The following is a 20,963-nucleotide window of genomic DNA, read 5'->3' on the forward strand; positions in this document are numbered from 1 at the left end:
TTGTGGGTGACCAAATACTTATTTTCCACCATAATTTACAAATAAATTCTTTAAAAATCCTACAATGTGATTTTATGGATTTTTTTTTTCTAATTTTGTCTCTCATTATTGAAGTGTACCCATGTTGAAAATTACAGACCTCTCTCATCTTTCTAAGTAGGAGAACTTGCACAATCAGGGGCTGACTAAATACTTTTTGGCCCCATTGTACATTGGGTTCCTCATCTGCAAATGTCCAGACCATCTCAATCTCTCCTCTCTGACTTTGTCTCCAAATCGTCCCACCTGACCTGTCCCTCTGATATGTTCATTCCTAATCCGGTCCATTCTTGTCACTCCCAAAGAGAATTGCAACATCTTCAGCTACTCCCCCTCCAGCTCCGCCTTCGTCTCTAACTTGTACAACGTAGCTGGTCTCAATACTGTCTTGTAAACTTTCCCCTTCACTCTTGCTGATATACTTCAGTCACAAATCACTCCTGCCACCTTTCTCCACCCACCCACTCCACCCTGCCTGCACTCTCTTCTTCACCTCTCTACGACATTCTCCATTACTTTGGGCAGTTGACTCAAGTACTGAAACTCATCTACTTTCACCACTTCTACTCCTTGTAACTGCACTATTCCACTGGGCTCCCTCTCATTCCCCAACATGTACTCAGTCTTACTCCTAATGGCTTTCATTCCCCATCTCTCCAGTGCATATCTCCACCTCTCTAGGCTAGACTCAATCTGCTCTATACTCTTAGTACAGATCACAATGTCATCTGCAAACACCATAGTCCTTGGAGACTCCTGTCAGTTCTAATCTATCAACCTGCCCATCACCACTGTGAACAAGAAAGGACTCAGAGCTGATCATTGGTGTAATCCAACCCCCACCTTGAATGAGTCCCATTACTATTGCGCATCTCACCGCAGTCACACTATCCTTGTACACAGTGGTGGGCAGAGTTCCGCTAATCAAATAACCGCTAATGATCGAAGCTAGTGTTTTTATTAGCAGATTAGCTTTTCAGATAACTTTGAAAACCATGAGTGGACCAATTACCTTCCGATAAATTTAAGTCTGATCATTTTTAGACCACTAACATATTTTTGCGGGCATAGTGAATAAAGCTTAGCAGTTAAAAAACATTTGTGAAGTCTGAAATCAAAGGTTTTAGTGCCTGCCTGTTATATGTTTTGTAGCAGACAGACAGCTATGAGAGGTACAGCTCGATCCTCTGCAGGCAGAGGAGAGCTGACTACCAGAGAGAAAGGAAGAGGAAGATAAAAAAAGATAATTTATCTTCACACAATACAGACTCGCCGGCGTATCACCCAAGTCATTCACAGGCAGACAGTTTTGACGTACGGTTAAAATTTTAAACAAACTAATTCCAGACAAGTTATTGAAATTAACAATACGTCTCTCTGTTTTATAAAGTGAACATATCAGCTATATGTTTTAGTTTTAAAGTAATGCACTAATTTTGAAGGTTTTAGCATTTAGACACACATGCCGCAGTGCATTATGGGTAAATGGTGTTCATACTGCCATGAACACTGACATCTACTGGATGGCAGTGTTCATGGCAGTATGAATACCAAGTGCCACACATTTTCTAAAAATGCTGAATCCTCTTAACAAACAGAATTTTCAGTTTTCAAATTGCCTTTTTATTTACAAATTTAAAAAAATACATATTTACAAATACAGATTTATTTGTAAAACCCACCACACATTTCAGTAAGTTGTGTGTTATACTGACCAACCAACCACTCATGTCAGGAAACTAATTTACCCATAAGCAGACAAGCTGGTGGAAAAGACAGAGAGGAACAGATATATTGTCTGTATGTAGAATGACAGCAAGTCAGTAACAGGCTACCAGCTTGAGGTATGTAATTATTTTATGTTAATTTACTGTCCTCTATCCAGTCTCACCTGCTTGCTGAATTTCACACAACAGTCTTCCTCCTTCAGCTTCCAGCATCTGATCCTTTGTTGAGCTCTTGGTTTCCTCTTTTTCTATACCTCTAAAGTCATCCTACAAACCACCATCATATGCTGTCTAGCTACATGCTCTCCTGCCACCACCTTACAGTCTCCAGTTTCTTTTTGCTTGCATTTCGTACAAATAATGTAGTCCACCTGTGTGCACCTTCCACCACCCTTATATGTCACACTGTGCTCCTCCCTTTTCTTAAAGTAGGTATTCACCACAGCCATTTCAGTCCTCCTTGCAAAATAAACTACCATCTGTCCTTCCACATTCCTGTCCTTGATACCATGTCTACCCATTACTTCCTCATCACCTCTGTTCCCTTTGCTAACATGGCCATTGCAGTTTGCGCCTATCGTCACGCTTTCATTCATGGGCACACTCTCCACCACCTCATCTAACTCACTCCAAAAATCTTATTTGTCCTTTATCTTGCAACCTACCTGTGGGGCATATGCACTGATGATATTCATCATCACCCCTTCAATTTCCAACTTCACACTCATCCCCCTGTCAGACACTCGCTTAACCTCCAACACACTCTTAACATACTCTTCCTTTAAAATGACCCCAACACCATTTCTCTTCCTATCCACACCACAATACAACTTGAACTCACTACCTATGCTCCTGCTCTTACTTCCCTTCCAATTGGTCTCTTGCACACACAATATGTCTGTTTACTTTCTCATTTCATATGCATATTTATATATAAGAAAACAAAATTAAGTGGATGGCACAAAACATGAAATATCTGAGGTTGATGAGCAGTTGGATATTTTGAACATGCTGCACTGTAATGTCTGCAGGACATCTGTGTTCGTGTCATGCAGTGCACCACCTGTTGTTACCACGCCATCAGAATTCCTGACAAACACACATACACTCTTTGTACACTCACACATTCATTCATTGACAGGCGCTAGTGGATTAAACAGAACAATGCATCTGTAATCATAAATGTACTCTGCTAAAGACCCCAGTAATAATACCGCTGTACGTTACCGCCTAATCCCTCCCCCCACATGCTAAATTTGTTGTGTGCCACATACTAATCCTTCCCTCCAGCATCCGTAACTCCTATTGTAATTAATATCTGCACAGCTCTACCAAATATTACAGAGATAGTGAAGCGAACGGTTGGTGAGAGTGATGAGAGGAATATTTGCTTGAGGTGGGGAAAGTGGGAATGAAGGGATAGTAGAGGGATGTGTGACTGTGTGTATGTGATGTGAATAGCAGCAACAACGATAACCCAATTTCTTTATAAGTCAAAGAAGATTTGCAGTCATCACCCCAGTTGGTGCTTATCAATGTTTAATTTTAACTTGTTCAGGGCCACTTCACACATAGTACAAATGTGGCTGAATTGTGCATGAAGCAAGAATTGTATGCAATACATGTAAAATCGGAGCTGCCTCCAACGCCTCGTACACCTGTTGCTGCAACTATTTGCGCACACCAGTGGCTGAAAGACAGAGTGTGCCCTGTGAGAGCCCATTCAATCCCTCTCATGGCAGGTGTCGGCCAAATTCCAGGTGACACGCACAAACATCTAATACCACTTGTTTGATACTTAAAAAACGTGAGGCCATTCGTGCTGTTAGCACGAAAACAGCGAGCAGACGATCACTTTCAAGCAGGATGTGATATTTGTCTAAGTGCCCCCACAAGTGTGAGATTGCAAAACAGCAACGCACATGTGGCCTGCCAGAGTGTCGGCTCCCCCCACAACACATGTGCCATGCCTGTGAATCACGCATGTGTTGTGCCCCCCCATCCGCAACACATGGTCTGCTTGCTGTCCTCACAGCTGTGTGATGTGGTTACACATGCTCCAGCTGCTTGCACTGTGTTCCCGCTATAACGGTTTTGCGCATGCTTGTGCACGAAACCTTCGCAGCAGGATCATTCACGCCTGCCTGACCACGTGTCCCTCACAACGTCGGCTGATGTTTTCGTGGTTTGCTCATATGAGCTGTTTCGCTATGAATCACCCTGTTTGGACTTATTCGTACTATGTGTGAAGGGGCCCTAATATAACACTGCATTGAGTTCCTGTGGCACTGCAATTTAAAATATTAGTTGTGATGGCACAATTATAATATACATCCCTTTGAAATTTTCATACATTTATTTCATCTGGACAACCGCCAGAATATTGGCAGAGGTTAGGTAATTGCTCCTGGGTGTTTGTTTGTCTGAATGCAACAATATTGCAAAAAGTGGGGAACAGACTAATGAATTTTGTGTTGGGATGGTCCTTGGGTCACAGAGGCGTTGATAAAATGTGATCCAGATTGGTACCAAAAATTCTGCTTTGCCCCTTTCTTTAATTTAAAAGCATGAGATAGTTTCTCTTTCATTTCTTTTTTTGTGTTGGTTTTTTTTTTTTTTGGGGGGGGGGGGGGGTTGACATCACAAAGATCTTGAAAAAAATCTCATACCTAAGTCACCTGAAAGTGCTATGCACAATGAGCAAGCTCATTAGTGAGAGTATATGGACTGCATTTATATAGCGCTTTTCCATCTGCATCAGACCCTTAAAGTGCTGTACAATTAATGCCTCACATTCACCCCAATGTTAGGGTGCTGCCATACAAGGTACTTACTACACACCGGGAGCAACAAAGGGATTAAGGATTAAAAATGATAAGAAAAAGGGAAAACTCCTTAATCGTTTTTTTTATTTTTTTTTATTTTACAGGAAGAAAACTCAAGCAGAACAGACTCACTGGGGTGGCCATCTGTTGTCACCATTCTTACACAACAGAACACATAACACAAGACTGATGCCACATACAGTAGCATAAGAAAATTGCTGCAAGTGAAACAACCAAATATAATTAATTGTTCGCAATGGCAGGAAAATTGAGTATACAACAGCGAGGTGTAGATTAGACTCCCAGCGAAACACACTCCATTTGCTTTGATGCCAGTTTGTGTCACTCTAAAAAAGGAACTGCTGTTTCAGTGAGAAAAATTGATGTAACAATTTGCATAGATTTTTTTTTCGTTATTTCAGCTTTATTTCAACTTTTAACTGAATTAATGCCACAAGATGTAACTTTAGTTAAATTCAAATAACTTTTAAAAATCTATGCAAATTGTTACATCACTTTTTCTCGTTGAGACAGCAGTTCATTTTTAGAGTGTCGTCACTGAGGTCGAGGATTTCCCTGAAGCCCGGTTTAATCCAATTGCGTCCTCTTAAACACATTTTGCCCGTGAGGAAAGTGAGGTTCTCACAGCATATTTATCAATGCAGCTTTTGATGAAAACAATACAGAAAAAGCCACACTCCATTTCTCCAGGAACATCACTGCTTCTTATCTGAAATCCTAAATATACAGCTCCAAATGCTGGAACTTTTTTTTTGGTCTCCTTTACAAACTAACTCTTCCACCTTCCCAACAAGCCATGTGACACATTTCTCCTGGTATGATACAGTACACAGGTACCTCAGTGTGGAGGGACCAGACAATTGGAAAAGGCCAAGGTGATGCTCACATTTCACTCGGCTGTAGGAGATACATAGATGGTTACTTTTGAGAGTTGGGGATGGGCGGGGTGTCTGCCTGGGTAGTTGCCATTCCACACCCAAGGTGGGTCTGTAGTTTGGTGGATGAAGTGAAAAGGTGAAAGTGACCTCGATATTTCTAAAAGTTCCTACATTGTCAGTGTGTATTTTAATGCAGGATCACTATTATTCAGATAAGCGTTATCCTGGAGTTCTGTGTACACCAGCTGAATCTCTTATGTACATATAATAAATATGTTTTATCATTCATCATCATGACATCCAGAAGATCACGTCACACCAATAACTTTGGTTGGCAGTTCAACTTCTCACTGTGAGAGATATTTCTTGCCCTTTGTTGGATGCAATAGAGGCTGGCCATTGTTACCCTGGTGACTCTGTGTTGTGCGGGTGTCCTAGTTTGTAAGAGAATCACGAGGAGACTTCTTACCTCTCCATCACCCAGTGTGTTTATTACCTCGACCAGTCAGCAGACAGAGTTATGACCCCTGTGTGTATTTAAAAACAGACTTTAATATCAATTTACTCCATATAACAAATCCCAGCATAGTGAGAACCTCAAGACAGCTCACATCTAGACAGCATGGGCAACATTACAGTGTGCAGGTCTCTCCTGGATTCATGTGACCATCATCCAAGATGTGTGGCAAGACATAGAATATTGTGATGTCATAGGGCAGGGTGTGTTAAAGAAACTAGTGCAGTGCCCATAGGAAGTTTGTATTCCTACAGAAAATTGGGAGCTTAAGTAGATTTCTCATGGATGGTCGTATGAGTCTGTGTTTGAAGGTGGGATGTAGAAAGAGGTGTACTTGTGTTATATTATATTATATTATTATTTGAATATAGTATTTCATATTGTTTTTAAAAATCTGTTTTATTATCAATTACATGAAAATAAAAGGATTCCTATTAAACAGGTTATTGAAAGAGAGTCAGACAAAATTAAATAGAACATTTAGAATATTTGAAACAGCAAATCAGTATCTCACCTCCTGAACATGTCAGGGTTTGAAATTTTGGCTGGTTTTCTGTTTTATTTTTTGGTCTGTTTTATTTCTTTTTGGTTCATTGCTTTTATGTGTGTTCATTCTCTGGGTTTTTCATCAGGTTGTTTGTTGATGGTCCAGCCCCTCTCCAGGAGTTGGGTACCAGAGCCCATGCTGTGTGTGGAGGTGAGCCCGACTATCTCTAGTCGGTATCTCTCAACCTCCCGCACAAGCTCAGGCTTCTTGCCCCCCAGTGAGGTGACATTCCACGTCCCAACAGCCAGGGGCTGTGAGCATGGACTGGGCTGCCGGGCCACCCGCCCTCGACCTCCACCCAATCCTCTCTGCACCCGACCCCCATGGCCCCCTCTGCAGGTGGTGAACCCACAGGAGGGTGGGCCCACGTTGCTCCTTCGGGCTGAGCCCGGCCGGGCCCCATGGGCTAAGGCCCGACCACCAGGCGCTCGCGCGCAAGCCCCAACCCCAGGCCTGGCTCCAGGGTGGGACCCCGGCTCCGCCATACCGGGCGACGTCTCGGTCCTTGATCATTCACTGTCACAATCAATCCCATCGTCACGTCTTCCGAAGAGGAGGCAGAGACTGGGGACCCAGAGGCGGACTCATCCATTACCCAGGCAGAAATCACTGAGGTGGTTGGAAAGCTCCTCGGTGGCAAGGCTCCTGGGGTGGATGAAATCCGTCCTGAGTACCTTAAGTCTCTGGATGTTGTGGGACTGTCTTGGCTGACACGCCTCTGCAATATCGTGTGGCGATCAGGGACAGTGCCTCTGGATTGGCAGACCGGGGTGGTGGTCCCTCTGTTTAAGAAGGGGGACCGGAGGGTGTGTTCCAACTATAGGGGGATCACACTCCTCAGCCTCCCCGGTAAGGTCTATTCCAGAGTACTGGAGAGGAGAATTCGACCGATGGTCGAACCTCGGATTCAGGAGGAGCAGTGTGGTTTTCGTCCTGGTCGCAGCACACTGGACCAGCTCTACATGCTCCATCGGGTGCTCGAGGGTTCATGGGAGTTCGCCCAACCAGTCCACATGTGTTTTGTGGATCTGGAGAAGGCATTCGACCGTGTCCCTCGGGGCACCCTGTGGGGAGTGCTTCGGGAGTACGGGGTCCGGGGTCCTTTGCTAAGGGCTATCCGGTCCCTGTACGACCGCAGCAGGAGCTTGGTTCGCATTGCCGGTAGTAAGTCAAACCTGTTTCCAGTGCATGTTGGCCTCCGCCAGGGCTGCCCTTTGTCACCGGTTCTGTTCATTATTTTTATGGACAGAATTTCTAGGCGCAGCCAGGGTGTAGAGGGGGTCTGGTTTGGGAACCACAGAATCTCGTCTCTGCTGTTTGCGGACGATGTGGTTCTGTTGGCTTCGTCAAATCAGGACCTTCAGCATGCACTGGGGCGGTTTGCAGCCGAGGCGTCCGGGATGAAAATCAGCACCTCCAAATCCGAGGCCATGGTTCTCGACCGGAAAAAGGTGCTTTGCCCTCTTCAGGTCGGTGGAGTGTCCTTGCCTCAAGTGGAGCAGTTTAAGTATCTCGGGGTCTTATTCACGAGTGAGGGACGGATGGAGCGTGAGATCGATAGACGGATCGGTGCAGCGTCTGCAGTGATGCGGTCGCTGTATCGGACCGTCGTGGTGAAGAGAGAGCTGAGTAGGGGGGCAAAGCTCTCGATTTACCGATCGATCTACGTTCCGATCCTCACCTATAGTCATGAGATTTTGCTCATGACTGAAAGAACGAGATCGCGGGTACAAGCGGCCGAGATGAGTTTCCTCCACAGGGTGGCTGGGCGCTCCCTTAGAGATAGGGTGAGGAGCTCGGTCACTCGGGAGGAGCTCGGAGTCGAGCCGCTGCTCCTCCACGTCGAAAGGAGTCAGTTGAGGTGGCTCGGGCGTCTTTTCCGGATGTCCCCTGGACGCCTCGCTGGAGAGGTGTTCCGGGCACGTCCCATTGGGAGGAGGCCCCGGGGAAGACCCAGGACACGCTGGAAGGATTACATCTCTCGGCTGGCTTGGGAACGCCTTGGGGTTTCCCCGGAGGAGCTGGGGGAGGTGTGTGTGACCCGAGTCCGGATAAAGCGGAAGAAAATGGATGGATGGATGGATGTTTGTTGATGGACTCAAAAAGTCTGGGTTTTTCCTGCTTGTGTCTGTCTGTCTCTATCTCTCTTGTCTGTCCCTGGTTCTTGGTGGTGGGCGTTTCACTCTCTCTGGCCACGCCCTTGTTCTGGTGCTTTCCATGCACACCTGTTCCTGATTTGCTGCTCATCACCGGGGTTATTTAATCTCACTGGTTGCAGTAGTTCCTAGCCAGACTGATGCGCCTTGTGCCTCTGTTTTTCGTGTTCCATAGTCCTGCCTGCCTCATTGTGTTCCTGACCTTCTGCCTGTTTGATCGACCACGACTTAGCCTGATTTTTGTACTGCTGTATTGTTTGGACTGCTTTCTCATGTACTGACCTCTGCTATCCACACCAATTAAGCGTTTTACCAATCAGAGCTGTTTGTTTGAGCCTTGCATTTGTGTCTAATTGTTTTTGACCAACCTGCCTGTCAGAACACAGTTTATTTAAACTTGAACTCACAGCAAATACAAGATTGTATTCAGGTTATGTACTTTATGAAAGATTTTACAAATTGGGGGAAAACATATTTTATTCAGCTTATGTACTTACTGAAACATTGTATAATTAGTGGGAAATTTAGCAAATAAGTGTTAGCAAAAAACAGATTTTAGCTAATGTTTCCTCAGTGTTGTCAAGTTAAACTCAGTTGCAAGGAACACTGACAGCATGCCTTTCACAGTAAAAGTATTTGCTGGGATGCTGGCATTATTTATTTATTTTTGTGAAACAGTTTGAGCAACATGAACTATCTGTTGTTGTTGTTTAACTTTGCTACCAGTAACATTAGTGAGCCACACCATCTTGGAAGTATGAATGTTACAATGTTATTTAAAATGAAGCTTTAAAAATAAAGGTTTTGAAAATTAATTACAAAAATTTTCAAAACAAACAATGCACATTATCGTGCCATGTGCAAGCCATATCCGAAAGCTGATGTCGATCTGATAAACAGTCAGAGAGATGTGCGAGACACACACACACACACACACACACACACACACACACACACACACACACACACACAGATTTTTCTTGCTTTATGGATAGATAATAAAATGAACAGCCTTAAAAAGAAACTCTATGCCACAATGTTAAAGAATTTATAAAAGATGCACTGCTACTTTCTTTGAACAATCCGACAGAAAAACAGACAGGACTTATCACATAACCTCAGCTGTGTCTGTTGGTTGTCAGAGGTTATAATTTGCATTTCAATGGTGCAAAAAGACAAAAACAACTTTCATGCTTGCACATAAACAGATCCATACAAAGGGATTTTAATTAATTGTAAATATTAAATACAAAGTAATTCATTTCAGACTTGTTGATGCCATTAATATCACATAGCTGAGGCATTAAAATGGTTTTAGATATCACATTTGTGTTTAGTTAGATTCTTTCAATGGACTGACTGATGGTCTAGTTTGTTAATGTCATATTATGACAAAACAAAGGTGTGGAGAACACTCAAAATAAACAAGTCAAAAGTTATTTGAAAAGCCCAAGTCAGGGAAATGATAAAAAAAAAAAAAAAAAAAAAAAAAATCAAAATTCAGTTAAATCATTCATAAACAAAGATTGTAAATGAGACTAACAAGGAAGGAAAACTACCAAGAACACCACTGACAATGCCAGTGGAGAGAGAAGATTCAGTGGCTGACTGGAAAAACTGAGCAGTTTATAGCTTTACGGTTGAGTAACAATATAAAATGTCCATACAAGAGTTTGACAAACACAGCGTAAGTACAGCGAGGTGCTGGCAGCACCGTGCTGTGAGGATGCTTCTCTGCTGCAGGTACTGAGAAACTGAGGGCAAATTTAAGTCACCAATAAATAAAATAAATTCAGGCAAGTGCTGGAGAAAAAGCCCTGATCCAAACTGCAATGAATAAAATTTCTTTTCCAGCAGGAAAATTAGCCCACGTGTAGAGCCCAATCTGAACAAAACACTTATATTTTGTTTTGTCCCTTTGTCTCTCCTTGTCATGCTCAAAAAGAAAACTCAGTGGCTTCTCTCATCTTTAAATTCTGGCATAGTTTTAGATTCTTCTTCCCACCTTCTGCAGACTGGTGGCTATAAATCCCCCCATTTAGGATATCCTAATCTTGATTATGGTAGCATCAACGCACTCTTAAAACTGTACATACATTGTAGAAAAACTCCAAAGAAGGGCTACAAAATGGATTCTAGGTTATTCCAACCGAGACTATCTTCCTAAGATGTGAACTTGAACAGGAATTAGGTTTAGGAGAAAAAATGATTCCCCTGTATGTGAACACAGGGTCTCAGCAGGCTATAAAACAACATGAGCAAAACTGAACTTATTTCTGTTATCATGCTGGCGTGCATTTAATAATACTAGCTTTCTTTTTAGATGCGTAAAATTTGACTATGATATGGCAACAGTAAATTTCATCCAGTTTAGTGGTTATGCCCAAGACCATACTAGTACCAGACTCTCTTCTGATCCCCACAAAATTAAGCCTGGTTTTGTAACACCGAATCTGACAAATCATTATATTTTCAGAGAATTGTTTGGAACCACTTATATCTTGAAACTTCTGTATTCTGTATCAAGTCTCATGTTTTGGTCTTAATCACGAATGCAAATAAATTGTTGGGGAAGTGTAATGACACGGGCCCACAACAGGGGGCGCAAATGAACGGTCAATGGGTAGTCAAATAAATACAATTTATTGTGGCAAATGTGCACAACAGGTCGAATACTATTTTTAGACAGTCAATTACAAATGTCAACACATGACGTGTGGGCAGGTCCGAGGGTAGGAGACGCCTACGTTTTGGCATGAGGGATGAAGAACGTCACTCCTACACGGACCACAAAACTCAGCACCAGCTGAAAGCAGTCACCAGGATCTCCTGCAAACACTCAGGAAAAGATCACGTGCGTACGGCACAGTCAAAAACGGCTGAGAGGTTACCTGAGTGGTAAACTGATATCTCGGCAGAGATGTGGTGTCTCCTCCAGTCTTATATGGGATGGGATGATAATGAGATGATTTCTGACAGCTGGTAGTCCTGGCTCCTGGGTGGTGACTGCGCCCTCTGGTGCCTGAAACCCGACTACAGGCAGGGCGCCCTCTGGCGTTGGCCAGCAGTACCTCCTCTTCGGGCAGCCCACATAACAGGACCCCCCCCCTCAACGGGCACCGCCTGGCGCCCGACCTGGCTTGTCGGGGTGTCGCTGGTAGAACTCGGCCAGGAGGGCCGGGTCCAGGATGAAGCTCCTCTTCACCCAGGAGCGTTCTTCAGGTCCATAACCCTCCCAGTCCACCAGATATTGGAGACCCCGACCCCTCCGGCGAACATCCAGGAGCCTGCGCACAGTCCACGCAGGCTCGCCGTCGATGATGCGGGCAGGAGGCGGCGCAGGTCTGGGGGTGCAAAGGTCCAAGATGTGGTATGGTTTGATCTTGGAGACATGAAAAACAGGATGGATCACCAAAATCATCAGTCCAGCCGCAGTGAAGCTGAAACTCCCGGCTTCACTGCGGCTGGACTGATGATTTTGGTGATCCAAAATGGTCCGATATATCTGTCCATCAGCTTTTGCGACTCCGTGTTGAGAGGAATGTTCTTTGTTGACAGCCAGACCTCCTGCCCGGGCTGATATTCCGGGGCCGGGTCACGTCGGCGGTCTGCATGGCTCTTCGCCCTCGTCCGGGCTTTCAGCAGGGCAGAGCGGGCTGTACGCCACACCCGACGGCACCTCCTGAGGTGGGCCTCGACCGAGGGAACCCCGACCTCTCCCTCCACAGCCGGAAACAATGGGGGCTGGTACCCCAAACACGCTTCAAATGGGGAGAGGCCGGTTGCTGATGAAACTTGACTGTTATGAGCGTACTCGATCCAGGCCAGATGTTGACTCCAGGCCGTCGGGTGCACAGAGGTCATACACCGCAGGGCCTGTTCCAGCTCTTGATTAGCCCGCTCTGCTTGTCCGTTGGTCTGTGGGTGGTACCCGGACGAAAGGCTCACGGTGGCCCCCAGTTCCCTGCAGAAACTCCTCTAGACCTGGGAGGAGAACTGAGGACCACGATCCGAGACGATGTTCGTAGGGATGCCATGCAGACGTATGACGTGGTGGACCAGGAGGTCTGCAGTCTCCTGGGCCGACGGGAGCTTTGGGAGGGCCACGAAGTGGGCTGCCCTGGAGAACCGGTCCACTATCGTCAGGATGGTTGTCATACCCTGGGACGCAGGGAGACCCGTGACGAAGTCCAGACCGATATGGGACCAGGGGCGATGAGGCACAGGCAGCGGCTGGAGGAGTCCCTTCTCCGGTTGGTGGACTGCCTTGCCCCTGGCGCAGGTGGTACAGGCCCGGACATACTCCCGGACATCGGCTTCCAAAGACGCCCACCAGAATCGCTGCCGAACGACTGCCACGGTCCTCCGCACCCCTGGATGGCAGGTGAGCCTGGAACCATTGCAGAAGTCTAAAACTGCAGTCCTAGCATCTGGTGGGATGTACAAACGGTTAGGTGGTCCACCGCCGGGGTCCGGGTGACGCGTCAGGGCCTCCCTGACGATGTTCTCTACGTTCCACGTCAGTGTGGCGACGATAGTGTACTCCGGGATGATGTTTTCTGGTGGATCCGACAGCTCCGCTCTGACTTCCTCTTCATGCACCTGGGACAGTGCGTCCGACCGCTGGTTCTTAGTCCCGGGGCGATAGGTGATCCTAAAGTTAAAACGGCCAAAAAAAAAGAGACCAACGGGCTTGCCTGGGGTTCAGACGCTTAGCGGTCCGGATATACTCCAGGTTCCGATGGTCGGTGAAGACCGTGAATGGAACCACAGCTCCCTCCAACAAGTGTCTCCACTCCTCCAGGGCCTCCTTCACCGCCAGCAGCTCCCGATTGCCGACGTCATAATTCTGCTCTGCTGGGGTCAACCTGCGGGAGAAATAGGCACAGGGGTGGAGTACTTTATCGGACTCCCCGCTCTGGGACAGCACAGCTCCTATCCCTGAGTCAGAGGCATCTACTTCCACAACAAACTGGCGGCTAGGATCAGGCTGCACCAGAACCGGCGCAGTAGAGAACCGGCGTTTCAACTCCCTAAACGCGGCTTCGCACCGATCCGACCAGGTGAAGGGAACTTTTGGGGAGGTCAGGGCTGTAAGGGGACCAACAACCTGACTATAGCCCTTGATAAACCTCCGATAGAAATTAGCGAAGCCGAGGAACTGTTGCAGCTTCCTACAGCTTGCCGGTTGGGGCCAATCTCTCACTGCTGCTACCTTGGCCGGATCAGGGGCGACGGAGTTGGAGGAGATTATGAACCCCAGGAAGGACAAAGAAGTACGGTGGAACTCGCACTTCTCGCCCTTCACAAACAGCTGGTTCTCCAACAACCGCTGCAGGACCTGACGTACATGCCTAACATGGGTCTCAGGATCCGGGGAGAAGATGAGGATATCGTCTAGGTATACGAAGACGAACCGATGCAGGAAGTCCCGCAAGATGTCATTTACTAATGCTTGGAACGTCGCGGGGGCATTAGTGAGGCCGAACGGCATGACCAGGTACTCAAAGTGACCTAAGGGGGTATTAAATGCCGTCTTCCATTCGTCTCCCTTCCGGATCCGAACCAGGTGATACGCATTCCTAAGATCCAATTTAGTGAATATTTTGGCTCCATGCAGGGGCGTGAACACTGAATCCAACAGGGGCAACGGGTATCGGTTGCGAACCGTGATCTCGTTCAGCCCTCTGTAATCAGTGCATGGACGGAGTCCGCCGTCCTTCTTGCCCACAAAAAAGAAACTTGCACCCATCGGGGAGGTGGAGTTCCGGATCAACCCAGCAGCCAATGAGTCCCGGATGTAGGTCTCCATTGATTCTCGCTCGGGGCGTGAGAGGTTGTACAGTTTACTGGACGGATACTCAGCACCCGGGATTAAATCAATGGCACAATTGTACGGTTGATGCGGGGGTAGAGTGAGTGCCAGATCTTTGCTGAAAACGTCAGCAAGATCATGGTACTCAACAGGCACCGTCGTGAGAGTGGGGGGGACTGGATCCTCCTCTTTAGCAGTCACACCGGGTGGAACCGAGGATCGTAAACACTCCCGGTGGCAGGTTTCGCTCCATTGAGCCACAACCCCAGACGGCCAATCGATCCAGGGATTGTGCTTACTAATCCATGGATAGCCCAAAATTACTCTGGAGGTAGAAGGTGTCACAAAAAACACAATCTCCTCCCTGTGATTCCCAGACACAATCAGTGTTAAGGGCTGTGTCTGGCGTGTGATTAATCGAAGAAGGGTGCCATCTAGTGCCCGTACCCTCACTGGTGAAGGAAGAGCCACTAGAGGGAGCCCTACTTCTGTAGCCCATCTGCTATCAAGCAGATTCCCTTCCGACCCCATGTCAATCAGTGCTGGGGCTTGAAGGGTTAAATCCCCACAGAGGATCACAACTGTGATTCGTGCGGATTTTCGTGCAGTACCCGCGTGTGTGTTATGGCCCACCCTTAGCCCAGTTTCTAAGGGTGAGCGTTGGTGTTTGACCGCTTGGGGCATTGTTTCTGCAGATGCTTGTTAGAGCCGGAGAAAAAGCACTCTCCGCCGGCCAGCCTCCTCTGTCTGTTTTCTAATTTTATTTTGGCCCTGCTCGTGTCCATAGCTTCGTCAGCAGGGGGAGCTGTTGTCACACGGAGCACTCGGGCTCTGGAGCGTGGGGAAGGCGGGGCTGCTTCGGAACGGGAAGGGAGAGGGGCGGCGCGTGCCCGGCCACGTCCTTCATCTCGCTCCGTCAACGTTCTTCCAGTCGGTTGTCTAACCGTATAACCAGATCTATAAGCCCATCTAAATCCCGCGGCTCATCCTTAGCCACCAGATGCTCCTTCAGGACTGACGACAGTCCGTTTATGAAGGCGGCGCGGAGTGCAGCGGTATTCCAGCCGGACCTCACAGCCGCTATGCGGAAGTCGACCGCATACCCAGCTGCACTCCGACGCCCCTGTCTCATTGACAGCAGCGTCGTAGAAGCAGTCTCGCCTCTGTTTGGGTGATCAAAGACTGTTCTGAACTCCCTCACAAACCCAGTATAAGAGGTAAGGAGCCGTGAATTCTGCTCTCAGAGCGCCGTAGCCCAGGCGCGTACCTCGCCTCGAAGCAGATTAATTACATAAGCCACCCTGCTGGCATCCGACTCGTACAGCACGGGACGCTGTGAAAAGACGAGAGAACACTGCATTAAAAAGTCCGCTCACGTCTCCACACAACCCCCGTACGGCTCTGGGGGACTTATGTATGCTTCAGGGGATGGTGGGTGGGGTCATTGAATGACCAGTGGAATGTCTATATTCGACACCGGGTCAGCAGGAGGAGGAGCTGCAGCAGCGCCCTGAGCGCGCGCTTCCACCTGCGCGATGAGAGCCTCCATTCTATGATTGAGGATGACGTTCTGCTCGGTCATTAGATCCAACCGAGCAGTAAAGGCGGTGAGGATTTGCTGCAACTCACCAATCACGCCTCCTGCAGATGCCTGTGCACCCTGCTCTTCCATTGGCTGTTCAACTGGTGGTTGACACACCTCAGGATCCATGACGTTGGCCGAGATATCCTGTTGGGGAAGTGTAATGACACGGACCCACAACAGAGGGCGCAAATGAGCGGTCAATGGGTAGTCAAATAAATACAATTTATTGTGGCAAATGTGCACAACAGGTCGAATACTATTTTTAGACAGTCAATTACAAATGTCAACAGGTGACGTGTGGGCAGGTCCGAGGGTAGGAGACGCCTATCCAGAGAAGAGCCGGGGCCCACAAGGTTCCGCCGCCAACGAAGACCTGCAGCAAACCGAAGCGGCCAAGTCCCGAGTCCCCAGGTGGCCTCTACTTCAGCTGGCAGATCTGGTACTGCTGGCAGGAACAGAAGACAGGTTAATGGTGGGTGTGTGCACACCCAGCAGAACAATCAGCAATTCAGTTCAGTTCCTTTTGTGGGAGAATCTCCACCTCCGACACAAAAACACAGTAGTGCGGAGCCTGATAGCTACTTATCCGTTTTGGCGTGAGGGGTGAAGAACGTCATTCCTACACGGACCACAAAACTCAGCACCAGCTGAAAGCAGTCACCAGGATCTCCTGCAAACACTCAGAAAAAGATCACGTGCGTACGGCACAGTCAAAAACGGCTGAAAGGTTACCTGAGTGGTAAACTGATATCTCGGCAGAGATGTGGTGTCTCCTCCAGTCTTATATGGGATGGGATGATAATGAGATGATTTCTGACACCTGGTAGTCCTGGCTCCTGGGTGGTGACTGCGCCCTCTGGTGCCTGAAACCCGACTACAGGCAGGGCGCCCTCTGGCGTTGGCCAGCAGTACCTCCTCTTCGGGCAGCCCACATAACATAAATTTGTCCTAACTGATTACTGTTCTTGGGTCTCTGTTCTTGTCATTACAGGTCAAGCCTATTTTCATCTTGTTTTTGGTTAGACTGTCTAAGATGCATACATTAATTTACCTAGTGACATTGATGTCTCTGGGTCATAGCCTATGACATCAGCAGATGCCTGGGGAGAGGTGTTTGGAAATGCTGATATCTTTACTGAAGAATGAAGGACCAAGTTTTTAGGGTTCTGGTGCTTCCCCTCTTACTGTATGGTTGTGAGATTTGGACACTAACTTGTGACGTTAAGCAGTGTCTGGATGGTTTTCCTACTAGGTCTCATTGGAGGATCCTTGAGTGGAGCTGGAATGACTTTATGTCAAACATGCTGCTACATACGGGTAACGCAGATGAGAAGTATCACTTGTGTTGTGACAGAATGTCAGCTACACCATTTTGGCCATGTGGCATGTTTTTCTGTACCACATGGCCAGCATGCAGGTGTCTTAGTGGGGATGGACCGGTTGTCTGCCTGGTGATTATCATGTGGAACCTAGGGTGGTTCCATGGTGTGGTGGATGTGGCAATGCATGGTGCTACTCCAAGACTTGACTTAGCTTGCCTAAGAAGTGCCTGGTACCTGTTTGTCTAATACCATAGGAATCAAACCCATTCCAGAAATGGCCAAGAGGGTGCAGGTTTATATGTAACCACCAGCTCCACCAGGTGGTTTCACTTATTAACATCACTTTAAGCAGATGGGATGACTTCATCAATTAAATCACCTGGTGGAGTTGGTGGTTACAGAAGAAAAAAAGAACCTGCATCCTCCTGGCCTTTTCTGGAATCAGTTTGGTGCCTGTGGTCTACAGTATACCATTCACTGGTTATATGATAATTCTATGTTTTATTCTGGAGGAATGTTGAATTTGAAGGTATTTGTGACAGGTCTTTGATAATTCGTATGCCTACTGTGATATTTTTACTTTGTTTTAATGTTTAATTGTACTGTGTATATATTTATGTAGTTTTACCAGTGATTGCGCCTAATAAATCACATCAAATAAGTGCAATCTTCCATCTCTTGCTAAAGTCACAATATGCTTCCTAAAGCTTTTTGTTATGTCTTTCCTCCTTTTCAGGCTGTATGAGGGGAAGGAGCAGGCAGACTTCGAGGAGTCGCTAAGGAGACTTTTTGAGTCCATCAACAACCTGATGAGAACAGACTACACAACCACTCTCCTACTTAGGGTAATCATGCTGTTTCACCTTGCACCCACAAACCTTCACTACTTAGCATTCCCCTTTTTCCTTTCTACAGATTCACATTTTTTTTTTTCATTTAAACTCAGTTAGATGCAAATTTATGCAGAAAAACAGGCAGCCCAGAAACAAAATGAGCAGATGTTTAGAGTCCTTTTGATGGCAGACTTACTGTAGCTTCTGTGCACTTTTTGAATTATGAAGAGTTGTTTGTTTTTTTTGGCTTCTTTACGACATCAGGTTGCTGCTCTGAAGTACCTCCCGACTGTCCTGCCTGATGTCGAGAAAGTATTTGACGCCAAACTCCTCAGGTGAGGCTGTCTTTGCTGGAGCCTACTGAGAAAAAATATAGACGCTTTCAGCTTTGCTCTGCTTTGCCATTGTTCTTTGTTCACTGACCCCCATCGTTCTGCCCTCCACCCCCGTCCCATTGTGTCCGAGCCTTACCTTCTTTATCAGCAGATAGCAGTCTTGTCAAGCTGGCGGAAAGACAAGGACACACTCAACACACGGTTCCTGGAGTGAACTGACATTTTTTTCACTCAGCATGTCAGCCCCAGTGTGAAACCATCAAATAAAACAGCCTCTTGAACCTCATTACAAGCTAGTCCAAGTCTATTTTTTCACAGAGCACAATGACTTCCAGTGGCTTGTTTAACCTCTACTTGCGGCAGAATCAATCTACGAGGTCTGTCAATAAAGTATAGGTCCTTTTTATTTTTTTCAAAAACTATATGGATTTCATTCATATGTTTTTACGTCAGACATGCTTGAACCCTCGTGCACATGCGTGAGTTTTTCCACGCCTGTCGGTGACGTCATTCGCCTGTGAGCACTCCTTGTGGGAGGAGTCGTCCAGCCCCTCGTCGCAATTCCTTTGTCTGAGAAGTTGCTGAGAGACTGGCGCTTTGTTTGATCAAAATTTTTTCTAAACCTGTGAGACACATCGAAGTGGACACGGTTCGAAAAATTAAGCTGGTTTTCGGTGAAAATTTTAACGGCTGATGAGAGATTTTGAGGTGATACTGTCGCTTTAAGGACTTCCCACACTGCGAGACGTCACGCAGCGCTCTCAGGCGCCGTCGTCAGCCTGTTTCAAGCTGAAAACCTCCACATTTCAGGCTCTATTGATCCAGGACGTCGTGAGAGAACAGAGAAGTTTCAGAAGAAGTCGGTTTCAGCATTTTATCCGGATATTCCACTGTTAAAGGAGATTTTTTTAATGAAAGACGTGCAGACGGATTGCAGCGTCGGCTCGCAGCCGCTGCGACGCTCCACCACAGGAAAAACACATCTGTTGGAAGCCTTAAGGACAAGTTGGAACATGTCCAGCTGTTAAACAATTTCTCATATACTTACTCCACTGAAAGCCATCAAAAGCCGCCTGGATTTTACAAATGGTTATCAACACGGAGGTGTTTTTCCTGTGCCGCCACACCGCGCCAGCTGCGTCCCGACGCGCGGACCCGTCTGCACATCTTTCATTAAAAAAATCTCCTTTAACAGTGGAATATCCGGATAAAATGCTGAAACCGACTTCTTCTGAAACTTCTCTGTTCTCTCACGACGTCCTGGATCAATAGAGCCTGAAATGTGGAGGTTTTCAGCTTGAAACAGGCTGACGACGGCGCCTGAGAGTGCTGCGCGATGTCTCGCACCGTGGGAAGTCCTTAAAGCGACAGTATCACCTCAAAATCTCTCATCAGCCGTTAAAATTTTCACCAAAAACCAGCTTAATTTTTCGAACCGTGTCCACTTCGATGTGCCTTACAGGTTTAGAAAAAATTTTGATCAAACAAAGCGCCAGTCTCTCAACAACTTCTCAGACAACGGAATTCCGACGAGGGGCTGGACGACTCCTCCCACAAGGAGTGCTCACAGGCGAATGACGTCACCGATAGGCGTGGAAAAACTCACGCATGCGCACGAGGGTTCAAGCATGTCTGACGTAAAAACATATGAATGAAATCCATATAGTTTTTGAAAAAAATAAAAAGGACCTATACTTTATTGAAAGCCCTCGTAAATATAATTGTTAAACAACTTCCACATACCGACTGTGTTTCAACCTGCTTTTAGATTGGACATTTCAGACCATTTATTTGTCCTCGACTGCTCCTAGAAACAAGCTTTTATCTTTTTTCCCCCCTTTTCAGCACAACTTTACACCTTTAGCTCCCTCCTCCCTCCCCCTTTTTTTTTGCTTGGGGATCTGAAGATACAGTGAAAAGTAAGTCCGTTGAGTTGCTCCCTTGTTTGCACTTGGGGTCACCACAGCAATTACAAGGTGTATTTGCATTTTGAATTGGCACACGCTTTACACCAGATGGCCTACCTGATACAGCTACATGTTACATGGAGAAATGTGGCAGGGGTGGGGCTTCCAGAAAGTATTCACAGCCCTTCACTTTTCCCGCATTTTGTTATGTTACAACCTTATTCCAGAATGGAGTAAATTAATTTTTTTCCTGAAAATTCTACTCACAACACCCCATAATGACAACATGAAAAAGTTTTTTTTTTTTTTTTTTTTTGCAAATTTATTAAAGATAAAAAACTAAGAAATCACATGTACATAAGTATTCCCACCTTTTGCTTAGTACTTTTTTGATGCACCTTTGGCAGTAATTATGGCCTCAAGTCTTCTTGAATATGATGTGACAAGCTTGGCGCA

General features: G+C 46.5%; 1 protein-coding gene across 2 annotated transcripts in view; it reads left to right on the top strand.

Moving 5' to 3' along the window:
- Positions 1-20,963, top strand: part of LOC117519806 (dedicator of cytokinesis protein 2-like) — a 406,014-nt gene that overhangs the window by 85,531 nt on the left and 299,520 nt on the right. For both annotated transcript variants that reach the window (XM_034181049.1, XM_034181050.1), the window contains exons 22-23: positions 18,169-18,277; positions 18,530-18,600. In XM_034181049.1, the coding sequence (XP_034036940.1) occupies positions 18,169-18,277; positions 18,530-18,600 (180 nt within the window). The remainder of the gene's footprint in view (positions 1-18,168; positions 18,278-18,529; positions 18,601-20,963) is intronic.

Source organism: Thalassophryne amazonica, chromosome 11 (genome assembly GCF_902500255.1).
Source record: "Thalassophryne amazonica chromosome 11, fThaAma1.1, whole genome shotgun sequence".
Lineage (NCBI taxonomy): Eukaryota > Metazoa > Chordata > Actinopteri > Batrachoidiformes > Batrachoididae > Thalassophryne > Thalassophryne amazonica.